At 42.5% G+C, this 16,397-nt stretch overlaps 1 protein-coding gene across 1 annotated transcript in view; it reads left to right on the top strand.

Moving 5' to 3' along the window:
- Positions 1–4,968: 4,968 nt before the first annotated feature.
- The window catches only part of cyth3b (cytohesin 3b), a 40,314-nt gene continuing 28,885 nt past the window's right edge, over positions 4,969–16,397 (top strand). Inside the window, exon 1 of the mRNA XM_020636305.3 lies at positions 4,969–5,411. Within this exon, the coding sequence (XP_020491961.1) occupies positions 5,393–5,411 (19 nt within the window). The 5' untranslated portion in view covers positions 4,969–5,392. The remainder of the gene's footprint in view (positions 5,412–16,397) is intronic.

The raw sequence follows: 16,397 nt of genomic DNA, 5'->3' as shown, positions 1-16,397 counted from the left end.
AAACCGATGTGGAGGGAAAAAGGAAATCCTGCTGCCCTCTGCTTCCTGTGACCCCCTGTCACCGAACACGCCATCACCCAAAGGTTAACCCATTCACCTTTCACAACAGGACGGACATCCTTCGGTTTGGGACAGTTTAGGCTGTGATTTGAGATATTAACACAAAAAAAAGAAAAGGAACAGGAAACTCCAAAATCTCTTAAAATCAGCACAATATCTCTCGTACAGTTAGCTATCATGCTAAAACTGTTGACTGTAGCAGCCTGCAAAGCTGCATGAATGCACTGCTATGATCTACACTAAAAGCTAGCATGCTCCCAATAACACTTTGATGTAAACAGGTATAAAGTTAACAATGTTCATAATCTCTGTTTAGCTTGCTAGCAGGTTAAACATAAGTGTATTGCCCAAGTACACATGGGACAGGTTGCTGCAGGAGCTGGGGCTCAAAACCACAACCTTCCAGTTGAGAGGCAGCCGACTCTACCGCTGAGCAATCGCGACCCCTGTTCCACAAAATCAAAATATTTCAGCGCTGAATTTTTCTGTGCATTTTGTTCTATGCTTCAACTTATTGACTTCTACAAGCTGCTACAATTTAGAGTTCAACCACAAGTTCCTCCCCCGACTGTAAACTCTGCATGCACGTGATTTTGTAGAAATGGAGTTAGAGAAATGGGGGTTTTCATAGGGGCATGGGGGGGCTGCTTAGTGTCTGTGTGTGTCTAATTGTTGGGGGGTCAGCAGTGTAACAGAGAGGAGGTGATCTCCCTGTGGGCATCGCCGTGGTGACTGGAGCATAAAAAGTGGTTTGACTGCTCAATCAGGTCACGTGAAGTCGGTCAGGAGGAGAACCGCAGACGTTTCCCATGATGGTCGGCCTAATCTGCCAGACATACGCCTCCCCGAGGGTGAGCACCCTCATCGGCACGAGAGTCTGGGAGTCAGACAGCCTGAAACCCCCCCACACGTGTTCACTTCAAGCCACAGACTTTCACTTTGTGAGCAATTTGTGGCCACTTATGTGTGGTTTTTATGTGAAAGAGCCCCGGTTGGCCTAAAACAACAGCCTTAAACTTATATTTAGATGTTTTTAAAGTGTTAAATTCTGCACGCTTACATTCCTCTCTCATCCCTGAGGATATCTGGGCCACACTGAGGGGTTTCTCTTATGACTCATAAACACATTAGCATGACATGTATGTGGAGTACAGCGCGCTGAGTGTGTTTGTGTTTGCCAGAGAGACAGAGTCAGGAATCTAATTGCTTTTAATGTAAGCTACTCAGACTTTCCACGAGTTTTGTTCTGCTCGATGAGGTCCAGCACTGACAAAAACAGACAGCGACACTTTATTTGTCTAAACATATTCCAAAACCATCGCAGACATTATGCATATGACCTATTTTCCACATGTAGCACAGAGAATATTTAAATCAGCACTCGCTCTTTAATAAATATTTTAATTAACACTTTGCATCAATCCACTGACTATGTAATAACTCATAACTGTGATTGGAGTTACAGAGACTATGCAAGGGGATCTAAAAAGGAGGGGCTTTAAGCTGGGTTCCCCCACTGACTGCATATAAAGCAGAGGTGGGCACAGTTCATCAAAACTTTAACTACATTGAGCATTAATCTGTTAACAAAGACGTTAACTTTAATAGCATCAGTTAATATTGTTAATCTGTCAACGTTAACCGGTGTTATGGTTAATAGAGTGACTGTGTAAGCTGGTGACTTTCAGCCGAATGTTGCCAAGCTTGTCGTGGTTAAAGACGTATGTATTTTTGACATTGCAATATTTGTGTGTGTTTAGTCAGCATGATTGAAACTTACTCTGCTGATGGAAACCATGTCTTAGGAAAAAATGTTTGAAGTGAATTGCTTTATTTTAAAGTTTGACCCTAGTCCCATCTGTTAACATGGAGAAGGTGGAGCTTATGAATGATCCTGCAGCCAGCCACTAGAGTGAGCTCCAAATGTTTTCGCTTCACTTGTGGGGAGCTGTTGTGTTGTCCATTTATTTATACAGGTTTCCTCTCATTAAAGACTGTTTTTTTCCCCCCAGTTTTCTTCTTCTCAGTGATCACCAGATTAAAGCTTACCAAAAACTACAACAATCCACACATCTTTGCTGACTTTTTGCCTTGTTTCCCCCCCCACACACATCTCCAGGATTAAGCTTGTAAAAACAAATGGTTAGCTCTTCACAGCCCACACTCTTTGCCAGAGTGCAAAGAAAACAAGCACAGGCTTCATGCACGTACCCAAATATCCAGCCATAGCTCATATACAAAGAACTCGTACACCCCCCATCATCCTGGACCAGTTTTTTCAGGTGTCACTTCAGGATCTCGCTGTGAGTCTCTCGCTCTCGACTGGATCGTGCCGGATCGAGGAGGTTCAGTGGATTGTGTAATAATTCTTTGGGCCTGCTGATGTGAACTTGCAGAAAATGATTCATTTGAGTCTCTCTGCGTCTGCTCATCCTTTGACGTTGTCCTTTTTTTTTGTTGGTATTTGAGCAGGCACTTCATTATCAAACATGCCTGGAACTAATAAAGGTTAGTTGATCCGTTTTTGGGGGTTGATGTCTACAGGAATTATCAGTTAATTTTTAATGAATACAAAAAATGAGTTCAAAGGATTTGCTTCTTTTGCTACCTACACATGATATAAAGTTACAGCCTTAACCTCACTCTGAGAAACAGTGTGAGTTGAGCTGTTTGTGTTATGTCTGGAGAATGTTGCGTTGTTTAGGACACGGGACTAGGAATGAAACATTTGTACTAAAAGAGACACCTATGAATAAACAAATGACTGAATGCATTCAAACATCTGTTCGTGCCTGACCATTGCAGTAATGCACACAGGAAGTGAGACCCCCTCCATCGGTGCGGAGGCAGGAATGCTTTAATTGAGACCATGTGTGTTGTAGAAACAAGCTCTGCAAAGCTCTCCGTCTCACTCTGTGTGTGTGTAACCTGATGGTTCCCCTGCTTATGTAAGACCTCTTAGTCTGATCTGAAGTCAGTATTTTACATCTGTTGATTCTTTGAGATAATTGATGCAATGTGTTATTTAAATCATCTATGGAAGCTGTGTTCTTATTTTAGCTGAATTAGCTGCATCACTTGTGATGGATGAAGGCTGCTCTTGCAAAAGAAACACAAACCATTCTGTCAATCGTTGAAAGGTGTTGCCTTTGTGATACTGCCACAGGTCTACAAAGGTCTGCAGACGATAACATGAAACTCTGATTGATGTGGGAGAAATTCTGAAGAGCAGCCCTCGGTGTCCATCTTCATGTTGCAGAGCAGCTTATGGTAAATCGCAGTTTGTGGAAATGTATTCATCTGCATCTGAGAGTAGCATGTAGTTATCTTTAATAATGTACTTGGTACGTCTTATACTGGCACCCCACTATAAAAATACTTCATTACAAGTCCAATTCCCACATAAAAACGGTTTCTGTATGTTGTTGCACAGGTAAAGGACAGTACAGGTATGTTAGAATGTGTGTACCTTTCCCCTAGAGCAGGGTTCCCAAACTTTTCAGCTCACTGGGCACCCCCATGTCCCCTGAAGAGGTTTAGGCATAACGTAGTGCACTGCCACGTTCACAAAAGAATACACATGCCTAAAAACCATTAAATTATTTGATATATTAATTTATTGTAAGAAAGGCTAGAAGCAGAATACAAGTCATTTCTCTGTATAGACTTTATCACTGAGTGGACATAGAAAACTGAGCAGACACACTGTTGAGTTCATCTTTATGTGTAATTTAACTTAATGATATGGCTTTATATGAAATTAAACTACTTTTGTATATTTTACAATAATGGGTATAATATACCATTTTCAATTATTCACAATTTCTATTCGCTTTTTTGGAAGGCATCTCACGATCCCATCTTGGTGGCTTGCGACCCCCCGGGGGGGTCATGACCCCCACTTTGTTATACCACAGCACTAAAGTAAGCTTTGTAAAATACTAAGAACCAAAGAGCAATGTAAATAATAAAGAAGCAGAAACAATGTACATAATGTAAAAAATACAAACTTTCATAAAACATATATATATATATCTTGTCCTGATCATGATGCACATCTATTATACAAATGGAAACTGTTCAGAATATGATTGACATTTTGATCAGCCTTCATTATCTCAATTCTCAGTGTCTGTTGTGACTTCCATAATACCGTAAAACTTAAAATAAAATCCCATCCCAATTTAAGGCCCCGTCCCTTTTACTGTTTACCTGCATGGTGTGGCTGCACACTTTGACAAATAAAGGCAGGTCTCAGTAAGAGGCCTTCATACATTTAAGTGTTTGTACAATAGTACAATAATTACAATTGAAGAAGGGAATAAAAGATTAGAAGCAGTAACAAAATGAAAAAAAATAAGATTAAAGATTATAAAATGACTGCACATCACAAAAAATTGAAACAGGTAAAGGATGAACTAGGCTGTACATAAAAGCAATAAAGGAAGATTAGAGCAGGACATCAGAAGAAGGACTAATAGATACAAAGATTAATATTAATAAAATAAAAAAAGGAAAGATCAATTGAAAATCATTAAAAAATATGACCACATAAAAGGGAGTCGTAAAGGTTAATTAGTTGATTATTTTAAAGGCTGTAGAGTAGCACAATAAATCAATCCGCACAACCAATAACAATGACAGATCTGTTTTTATAGGTAGGCTATAGTATCAGTGTCGCCTGAAGTCACATGGGCGCAGAAGAGGTAATGTAGTGGAGCTGGGATGGGATTAACAACTACAGTCAAGTTAAACAAAAAAATAACACAATACTTCCTTTTATGAATTTCAAAATAAAATAAAACAGCATTGTTACAAATGTTCGTCCTTTATTTTGAAGAAAGAATTGTAAAAAGGTTCACTATACTTCCGGTTGTGTTCGCTGCAACTTGACGCAGCCGTGTCAACTACTCTCCCGATACTAGTGGAGTGAAGGCGTATTTGGAGGGATAACGATAACACGCTCGGCCACAGTGGGAGAAAAGACACGGCTGCTGCTGCCACAGTGACTAACACACGTACACGAACACACACACACACATACATACACACACACACACACACACACACACACACACACACACACACATACACACTGCTCACCGACTGCTTGAACCGGAGGGTCGGTCCTCGCGACTGTGAGGCGTAAATGGCCACAACATTTCCCAAAAGAAGACGCTTGCCCGCAAGACAACCTGTGCACCAGATGCGTCCTGGAAATTAGGACGCGTTTTGTTTTTTTTTGCTGTTCATCAGACCCTTTTTTCACACCCAAAGGGAGTTTTTGTCAGCTTTTTCTTTGGACGGGGATCTTGATCAATACACTGCAATCATGGACGAGGATAACCAAGGTATGATTCATTCTGTGCATTCAGATCGCTAAACTGAGGCTATTTCAGCACTGACAGTCAGGAGAAATGTGCCTCTGTAGCCTGATATTGTTTGTCTGTGCAGAATTGTATAATTAGAATAATATTTGTGGTTAAGATATCGATTTAGGCTTTTTATTTCACTGATGTTAGACTTGATGTTAGTGAGTTTCATGCCTGATACAAACAGCAACATTGAGCTCATCTGTCCTCAGTCAAACATCTTCCCTACATCAGCATTTTCTGCTCGAGATGAAGTTACTTCACTATCTTGAATGATAATGGTTAGAAAAAAAAACCAGATATTCATTAAATGTGTAGGAACTGCTGTGATAGAAATATTGACCTACATTGGAAGGAAATGAGGCTTGAAACGATCATCATGAAGGTTTGACAAATGCTTCTGTGTCATGTTGTGTTGCTGTGGCCAGCAGACTTTCTGTTTGTTTATCTGAGCCTTCGTCAGCAGCAGTGGAGCCGGTGTCACTGTGGAACCAACAGGTCTCCTTCCATCAGACATGGATTCATGTATTGACTCATTCACTTCATCAAAGCTGCTGGGTTTGTTTTCAGAACGTGTTGGCACAGATGTGTCACTGCAACACAAGCCCGAGGAGCACGTTTACTCCACTTACAGATGTTCAGCACAGTTTGGGATTTGGATTTTGGGGGAGTTGACACAGTTTTAAAGAAGTGCATGCTCTGGAAACTGTAAATTATTGAATGATGCATTTCTTATTCAGTGTAATAGTACAGGATAAGCAAGATAAGCAAATGTAAATAATCCAGTATGAAATCGAATCATTTGTTCTATTGCTACTTTAGTCTGAAAGCCTACAGCCTACAGATCCCTGGACACGACATGCTAAAGGCACCTGTCCCCTCCTACATAGGAACAAGACACCTGGACTGTTTGCAGCTGTTTTGCATCTTTTGTCGATAATTAAGTGTAACTTAACTTAATGCTAAATTTAGACTGCCTTTAGGTTAATTCTAGAAATGTTTCATCTTATTGATCAATTTGTGTCTTGTTGTTTCTCTTCTGTGTCACTTAGTGTTTTAAATTCTTGTACATGTTTTGTGTACGTGGTCATTAATCATCTTTTGATGACCATTAAGCGTGTCTTTGAGTAGGTCTTGTAGGTCTTTGTGCTTGCATGAATCACCCAGTGTAGTAACTGTACGTGTCTTTGTGGTCTCTTTGTTGCTAGTCTGTGTCTTTTTATGACAGTTTTAATGTTTTTTTCTGCATATGTGGTAATTGTGCATCTTCTTGTGCTCATGTGGTGTCACCTTGGGATAGTTTTGTGTCTCTGACTGGTTCTGCATCAGTTTGCAGTCTGTTTTTTCTTGGGTCTGTATTTCATTTTTGTAGTTTGCCCTCCCGTTTTGTCGCTTTCTTTGTAGTTGTGGTGGGTCTCTGTGGTTTGTCATTATTGTGTGCGATTATTTCTCATCTCTCTCTGGACGTTTTGGGTGTCTTTGCGTCTCTGCTCTGTTTTTATGACTCTTCTTTATAATCTTTTTGTGTTCTTTGAGGATAGTTTTGTGTCTCTTTGAGGTTTTGAATCATTTGACATCATCATTTTTTGTGTGTTATTTGTAATACATTTGAGCACCTTAGTGGTTTTGCATCTTCTATCTTGTGTCTTTGTAGATGTGGTTCTCTTTGTGTTTGTATTGTGTGGCTGTGTAACACACAGCCAGGTGTCTGGCAGGTGTCTTTGTGTGGCAGGTGTCTTTGTGTCTTTGGGGTTTTTGGCTTCTTTGAGTTAATTTCTCACCCATTTGAGGTTTTTTTGTGTTAAAAATCTTTTCATTTCTTCGGTTTGTGAGATTTTGGTCTCTTTGTTGTTGTCTCGTGCCTGTCTGGTTTATTTTGTATATATTTTTTGGAGGTCATTTGATGTCTTTGTGGTGATTACTCAGCTTCATGTGTATCTTTCCTAGTAGCTGTGGGTCCATTTGGAGTCTGTGTAACGTCCATAACCCCTCATACAGAGTTTCAGAGTGTTCTGGTCTAGATTTAAAATTCCAGGCTAGAAACTGTTACTCCTGTTCTATTTCACATCTGTAAGTCAGCAGTATTCACTTCTCGCAGGGTTGCAGGATGTGTCTATTTGCTGGACTATTGCAATGTGTGGCATGCAGGCATAAAGCTGTCATTGTGCTGCACGCGGCCGGCCGGCCTCCAGCGGTGGCGCATGTCAGCACAGCCCCATGTACAGACATATGGTGCTGTGATGCCAGCCAGGGATAGCTCACAACAGCCGGGAGCCAATAAACACACACAAACACACTCACAAGCACATATTCATTCACATATTTCATGACTGCACGCTGTCTCACACACTAAAAATTCAGTTTTTTCCTTATGGCACTGTTTGCAGAACTCACATGGAAATACAAGGTCTGCCCGATGCTGATCTTTTGTTTTAGTTTTGGTGCTGATGATGCTGAGATGAGCAGGTGTGGGTCTCCCCAAGGTGAACAAAATTGCCTGTCTGATTCATCCGACACAAAGGGAGACGCACTTTGCAGGAGAAGGAAAGACAGAAAGTGGTGGACAGAGTGAGATACCGGGCTGTCAGATGGAGAGCAGACAGCTACAAAGGCGAGAGGATGGAAAGAAAGTGTGACTGCAAAAAAGAGTGACAGTGAGACATTCTTAGTAGCAGTGATGGTGAGATGTCTGAGAGAAAACGAGACAGCCAGACAGGAGAAGTGTGTGTGTGTGTGTGTGTGTAGACGGAATAAGGGGGGTGGGATGAAGTGCCAGAGTAAAAGTTGGAAACTTTCCAAAGAAGTATGGAGTGCCAGTAGTGAAAAAAACAGCGAGGGATGGTGAACTAGATATTCCAACTGGATCAATTCTCCGGAGTATAACAGGAGTGTCTCCCAGAGAAAGTCCTTCTGTTCGGTCATAATTAGCTCAGTGAACAGCGTGCGACCATCCGTAACCAGCCACCGAACCAGGTCACACTTCTGATGGCGATCCAATTTTCATTTCTCTTCCATCGCCCTGTGATTTTAAAAAAAAATCTTCTCTCTGTTGAGCACCGAATACATGTTCTGCTCACACGCCTGTACCAAGGCGCTGTAGACGACAGGGTTGGCTGGTTTGCTAATCCACAGCTGCAGTCCGGACCGAATCATCTCAACAGGTATTCAGGGTCCTCAGAGAGTCAATCCAGACTTTTCTTTCTAATGAGGCTCACGTTTGTGGTTGTGAATGAAAATGTCTGCAAAACAACCGCATGAATTGTTAGGAAACTCAGTACAGACTTTTAAAACTTCCCAAACAGCTTTGGTAGCCCAGCTGACGCGCATGACAGCCAACAATACAAAGCCTTTTGCCACAACAGTCACTCAATGGACAATGGACCAATAGGAGCCCACATAGCTGTGCTACAGTATAGCCTGTCCAGCTCGCTGTAACACATTCACGTTTTTGCTCCTTAAACTTGTCGGGGGATCGACTTCAAGTCAATTGAAAAATGTTTCCAAATGTGGCCCAAAAATGTAAGGATAGCCCCTCCTGACCTTAGATTCTGTAGCAGAGTCTTTGTAGATGTAGTACCAGTTTCTAACCTGGAATTTGCTACTGTTTGAAAGTAAGCATGCTGAAATGCTCTGCAAAGGAAACAGGTTAGCTTGTGGTTACAGCTTTGGAAGTAATATGCTTTCTTGGCATTTAAGACAAAATTGAAGGGGTTTATGTTATGTAATTTTGTATTACTATGCAGGAAGTGCAAAGACAAAATGATGCTTCATATTATCCTTAATCAAGGAAATGTCACCAAGAAAACATGAAATAATGTCAAGTTGTCATGTTCTGTCAGCAGCTGCTCTACATCTTGAAATCGAACCTTTAAAAAGGTCAGATGAGTTTCTCCCTCCGTCATTGTTGTGGTCAAAGCTGATATCAGATATCCTGTCCTTCTTGATTTTGATTGGTTTTAAGGGAAAGGTGACATTGACGAGCGCTGCAGTGTTCCAGGAAATTAACTTTTTTCAACGGGAAGTGATGTGAGCGCAGCAACCATAAAAAAACAGCCACTACGGGCATTTTGGCACACTGAGGGCTAAAAAGGCTGAACTGCATTGTTATTTTTATTGAAAATGGGCGCTGCCAGCACAAATAACTGTGTTGATGGACGCAGGCCTTTATCCTGTTATATCTATGTTTTGTTTTTATGTCAGTTACATTTCTGCAGCCACAGTTGGCCTTACAGTAAGGCTTAGAGAAAGCGGGTCCCAAGCAGCCCAGCTGACACGCATGACAGCCAACAATACAACGCCACAACAGTCACTCGATGGACAATGGACCAACAGGAGCTCATGTAGCTCTGCTACAGTAAAGCCTGTCCATCTCGCTGTAACAGCTCCTGTTTTTCACGACTCACTCTGACAGTCAATCAAATGCACAGTGTCTCTGCATCCTCTGTTTAGTCTTTTTGTTAGTGTGTGAGCTGTATGCTGTGTTCATTGGCGAGTTCACGAGTGACGGGCATATGGTATGAATCAGAGCATTTATGCTAAACACTGGCCGCACAGCACGCCTTGTGACGACTCGCGAGCTTGCCTTCAGACTGCTCCTATTTAGACGCTGTGAAAAAAACAGTCATTTAAACTTGGCAGCTCAGTGCGTCTGTGAGTGTGTGTGGTCTGCAGGGTTATGGCACACTGCAACCCAACTCAGGCGGGGACCGACGCTCGCAAGCTCCAAGCAGTCCATGTGCCCGCCGCAGAGCAGTGCCAACACTTTTCCTCCTTCATTCAAGATTTGTGTTTTTGTCTTCAGAGTAGATTTGCAGCTGCTGTCTTTTCCCCGCAGCCCACACGCTGCCAGGAGGATAAGAGAGGGGCGTCTTAAAGTATTCATCAAGTGTAAGAACAAATTGTGCTTTAAGAGTAAACAGTTCTTAGACGGAATATCTTCTCTGTCCATATTTTAACTTTTGGGAAGGGTCACCTGGTTCAGATATCTACAGAGAGTTGTGGTTTTCAGGAAAGTGGAAGGCAGTCAATGTTTACTTCATACCTGAGGACGCTCTGGCAGGCAGTGAGGGTCTGTGTGGAGTCTGTGAGTCGGTGGAAGACCTGAGGGCCCTGCAGGATGTTAGGGAGCAGCAGAGGGATGATGCAGCAGAGGCTAAACAACTTTAGTTATTGCAGAAACGAGGTCTAGATAGATAGCTATGTCCTTGGTTGCACTTTTTGAGGAAGGTTGAGGAGCAAAATTCAGGGCCTGTGTAGAAAGCAAAGCATACATTGCTATGTCAATTCAGCAGGACATTAGAAAACGATGTCATGCAACCTCTGAGACTGAGTGTCCTCTATTTTTCTGACCTGAGGTGGAACGGGCTGAACTTGTCAACAGGAAGAATCATCGGCTGAGAGCTGTAGCAGTTCAGTGAGGTATTGCACAGGTAGAGCCGGGCAGTGTGGCCGAGCAGTGACTTGTTACTTAATATCACACATCTTATGTAACACCCTCCTTCAGCTGGTAACAGAGACCTGGCATGGCTTAAAACTGAGACCTGTATCTGGCTCATACCCACATTTTAAAACGTCTGACGCAACTGAACCCATCTGGTTTTGCACAGTTTGAGACCCAAAGCTATATTTTATGGATGTATATAATATATCCCTATGTTGCAGCCCTATTTTGTCCATGACTGCCTGCACGAGTTTCCAGGCCAATGAAACACATCCCTGTTGTTTGGTTTTCTGAATTATCTATTTTCTGTATCGTTTTTAGTACCGTATCATATCGTATCATATTGCATGGTTACCCTGTGATGTCCACCCCTAATTGACTTAATATAATCAGAGGAAGTTCTTTTGTGCATTTTGCACATGTTTTTTTACGATCTCAAGTTTTTTCTTCATTCTGCTCTATGAAAGGAAAAGACTCTCGGTTTCTTTCTCTCTGCATGTGATTGCCAAAGAGTGTGTGCGTTTTTCTTTCGTTTTGACTGACGTGTTTTCTCACTGCTCACACACACCGGTGGCCATGCACCAGCGGTCCAGCTCAGCACGGCTCAGTAACTGCTCTGAGAGGTTGATGGGGAGATAGAGAGGACTTGTGGCTGTATGTTACTTGACGTTTTTTTTTTTTTTCCTGTATAGACCAAAGTCTGTGTTTCATCTTTGGCAAAAAAGGTCAGTGAGCACAGAGGGCCCTTGTTCAGTTTGACCTCCCAGAATATCAGATAGCACACATGACATCCCGTAGTGCTTTAAGTTGGACTAAGACCCCATATGGAAGTCTGGATTTGGCTTCAGTGTGGATCTACTTGCATCAATAAAAGTTTAAAGTGAACTCGAGGAGTGTGTGCAAATCCTCTTGGACCTCTGCTCTGTTTTCTCTGCCTTAAAAACACTCTGAAGTACTTCACCGAATGACTAAGACGCTCATGGCAAGACTTAATTTCTGTCTGGAGCAGAGGAGGAAAAGCGCACGGGGGTTTTCAAGAAAGTATCCTGTTTCGTCTTCATCTAACAGACCAAGCAGTGTTGTGAATGTCTGCAGCGCAACAGGGATCTCTCTTTGCTGCATTAGGACCATCAAGAGGAGACATGAGGCACATCGACCTTTTTTTCTCCTCTTTGGAAAGAAAAAATCAGAGCGTGCTGAAAGTCCCAAGACTCTGAAGCCATGTGCTGAAGTGAAATTCAGGCGAAGAACGTCCTGCTCCACTTGGGCCTTTGTGGAAGTCTGGGTTCATGGCTTCCATTAAAGTCCCTGTGTGTGTGTGTGTGTGTGTGTGTGTGTGTGTGTGTGTGTGTGTGTGTGTGTGTGTGTGTGTGTGTGTGTGTGTGTGTGTGTGTGTGTGTGTGTGTGTGTGTGTGTGTGTGTGTGTGTGTGTGTGTGTGTGTGTGTGTGTGTGTGTGTGTGTGTGTGTGTGTGTGTGTGTGTGTGTGTGTGTGGTTCAGTTCTGTGGAAAAGGAAAAAGAGGAGGCCATGCAGACCGGACAGGAAAAGGGAGTGTTGGAACAATTATGTAAGTGTACAGAGATTGTTTGACCTGCTGAAGATGCAGGAAAAAGGTGTATCCCCCGCTGACCACCAGTACATCCAGTGCTTCACACTCACAAAACACAACACACAACACACACTCCAAAGGCCTGCAGTTTACAATAAAAGAAGCACGTTGGCATGAAGGCGCCTTATTACACAACTCTGATTTTAAATACAGACAAATGATAGTTTCTTCTAACAGATCTTGCATGTTTGACCAAAAGCTTCACCCTGCCCGCCTGCAGCTCATTTTCACTCGTTTTAACTTGCAGTTCTGAGCTGTTTTCAAACCAAGGTCTTCAAAGTTTTCAATTACTCATGGTTTCTGGTCCCATCTGCTTCCAGGGCTAATAGATAAACTGAGACCTGTTGAGCCAAAAAGTCAGGCACGTATCTGACACTTAGCTCTGTGCTCCACTCTTTTTTACTTGGACATCTCTGCTTTGACTCAGGCCAATTTGTGTGTTGTGTTGTGTGTGTTTCTGATTGTGTATGTGTGTGTTAAGAGCATCTGGCCTGACTCCAGCCCTCTTGTCCCCCCCCCCCCCCACTCCAACACCAGTCCTGCTTTTAAAAAGGGGATTTGTAACACTTACTCAGGGGGTCAACGTGTCAGTAAACTACTACTGCATGCTCTCAGCCTTTGCCAGAATACACTTTTCTTTTCTGTTTTGCAAAGTGGGCAAGTTTTCACCCCCTACCCCCACTCTCGCGCTCTTTTTTTTTTTTTGCTGCTGCATCATGCAAAATTCATCCTTCTTTCATCAGAAGAGACGCAGAGCTTTGACGGGCTGCTGGTGCTTTGATGAAGGCGGAGGCGTTTGCAGCCCAACTCTATCCCTCCACGTCCTGCCGCCCCCCCCCCCCCCCCCCGTCATCGGCACGCTGCTCCTCAGAACGATGGCCGTGCTCTGTTTGTCACCGTGAGGCGGCTGCAAAAGAGCGCAGCAGGATGACCGCGTGACACAGCGGCTCTCGAGCAAACCTGTCACTGTGTTTATACACGTGTGCGTGCTGGTGTTTGCACAGTGAGTCAGTTTGTGTAGGTTCAGGAGAGAGGGATGGAGGTGGAGATATGCAGCAGTGACACACATTCAAAGACACTCGGAGGAAAACACGGATGCTTGCATTCAGATTCTCAAAGTAGGTTAGTGGTGCAGCGCCCGGCCCAGCTGTGTGTACCTCATCGTCTCTCTGCTTCCACTCTATCACTTGTGGAGGCGTGTGTGTGTGTGTGTGTGCGTGTGTGTATATAAATGTGCACTCATGACTGTGAATGTGAGCATATCTTTATATGGTGTGCACGGAGAGGATTAGCGAGCCCTCTCCATGCATAGACAAATGGAGGAGATCAAGTGGGGAGGGATATGGATGACAGTTAGTGGATTATAGGTCAGGGACTCGGGCTGCTCACTGTCACTTCACTACTGCAGTTACACACACACATAACACACACACAGTGCATAAAAACTGGATTCAATCATGACAAAAAGGCAGCCCTGAAAGAAAAAAATAAAAGAGATAAACTCCCTTGTGTTTTTCTATTTCTGACAGTGGGACCGTCTGTTGTGTGATTTATCGTTCACTGTGTCACCCGGATTTTCTTCCCTTCACTCTGTATCGATGTTATTTTTAGGCCTTTTTTCCTCCTGCCCTGACCCTGGATTTTGTTAAATATAGTTTTCAGAAATGCAATGGCTATTGTTGTTGTGGTGAAGGCTGTGGAAGATCAAATGAATGGGCTTGAAAACGGCTCCAGAATAGTCCACAAGGACATCGATAACCAGGTCTTTATGAGGGGACAAAAGCACTTTGACTCATGGCTGTACTTGAGCTGCTTTCTGCAGCTATGAACACACACACAAACACACATACACACACTTTTTCTTTCCTTGACCACGGTCTCACTTCCACAACTCATAGCTCAGGATGCATCAATGTCACAGCTCCTGCTGATGATGATTGTGTGGCTTTGAGTGGGTCGTGACCGCATACACACACACACACGCACACACACATGCACAGACACCTCGAAAATGGCCTGAGGGTATATCTCAGAGGGAGAGTGATTTACAGTGGCTCTCGGGTACAGGTTCCTTCCCACATGTGTTTAATCTTTTTGTTGACCTCTGTCAGGCTGGATTTATGTCACACAGTGAGCACTTGAACTACAGCTAACCTTAAAAACACTTGATTTTATTTTATGCATTGTTGTCTTTTTATAATGTAGTGTAACCAGGATAGTGTTAATGCTCCATCATCAATCTCCCTATACAAAGACTAAAAGAAAGCAATTATGAATAATTATTGTTTTTCCCTCTGGGAAATATCAGTCAGTGATATTGAAACATCAGCAGCTCGCCATTGCTGAGGCTCCCAGGAGATCTGTGGACGTCATACACGCCCACAGGCTGTCAGCAGGTCATGTGCTGGTTTTCATGGTAAATCATAATAACTCCAGCAGTTGTCGTCCCCTACAACAGTCTTAAAGGAAGAGGAAACCTTTCTGTTAGTGTCATGGCCTTTGGTAGGCATAAATCTGCTAGTCCACCACCAGGTGCCTCTACATAATCTGTTCAATCAGTTATGATTGGCTTCCCAAGAGGCTTCCTCAGAGGCAGGCCTTGCATTTAAACAAACGTATTGTGCTTACTTCTATGCATTGACTCTACATGAAGTGTTGAAAACTGTAGTTCCCCGAGTATCCACTTGAGGCCTGCCCCAAAAATAAAGGACTCCCCATTAGGTTGTATCTTTAGATGGCCATTTTTTCCTGAACATATTTACAGCCTGGTTCAGCCTGTTCTATACAGCTTATTTCATTTTTGTAGTTAATTAGTGGTCTTAGGTCATGTATGTGCTCAGACTTCATGACACCCCTGCAAAGTCACAGCTCCCGTTGGGCCAACCCAATTCAAATAATTTGGATGAAGAGAGTTGATATTCAAATGTTTGACACAGACAACTCTTTAAAGTCTCATTAAAATGTTTGTGAAGAGGATACTGAACATCAACATATCTGCACAGTCTTCATCTTCATAACTTCATCATCATATTTCCCTCCTTCATTCCTGTTGTAACACTCCTGCCAGCTGTAAGCTAAAGAGGATTTCTGAAGAATTTAGTGTTGTAATGAAATAATTAAAGGGCTACTCCCACATGAAAACCTTTTGGCAAGATTGCACACAGTTACAAGAAGTTTCCAAACATGCTTAAAGAAGTTCAGGATTAAGCAGATCGTCTTTAATTAATTCTGTTTATATTCTTAAGGGAATGTTCTCTTTAGTACTTCCTTGTGTTACATCTTTTAAAGTTTTTTCAGGTGATGGTTCAACCTCTGGTTCTTATTCTGTCACGTGAACTTTTTCTGATCATGTGACAGACAGGACAGAACCTGATTAGACAAATGTCCTTAACAAGTCTAAATGACTTCCAGTTGAACTAATATATCATAGCATACACTTTAAAAGGAGCATGATTCTTTTAAAATCACCTTTTTAATGATCATCTAGGGGAAATAGCCAATTACAGTTAACCAGACTCTCTTTGTATACATACCATTCACCTGAAAACTTTGGTGAAGTTAGACTATTTAGAAGAAAGGGTTAAATAAACCCAGCAAGTATTTTCCCCCATTATGGCTCCGCCTAAAAGATAATCCCTTCAGTGTGTAGCAGACTTTCATCGACTTCTTTGAGGAAAACAAAAGTGTTCAGTTCTGTGGAAAAGATTTAAAAATCCAGACTTGATGTTTACTTCTAATCAGCACTCGATGCTTAATCTGGGAAAAACCCCTTAACACAGAGCCATGGAAAGATTGATGGCCTGACCTGAACCACCCACATATTTAGTGTAATAAAGAAAGCCTGGCTCAGGTTTTTAACTCTGTTATGAACTCCTTTCCTCTCTCTCCTTCTCCTCCTCCTCCTCACACGCCTCCT

The sequence above is a fragment of the Labrus bergylta genome, chromosome 16 (genome assembly GCF_963930695.1).
Source record: "Labrus bergylta chromosome 16, fLabBer1.1, whole genome shotgun sequence".
Taxonomy (NCBI): Eukaryota; Metazoa; Chordata; class Actinopteri; order Labriformes; family Labridae; genus Labrus; species Labrus bergylta.
Note: the sequence above shows the minus strand (reverse complement) of the source record. Positions and strands in the feature narration are given on the sequence as shown.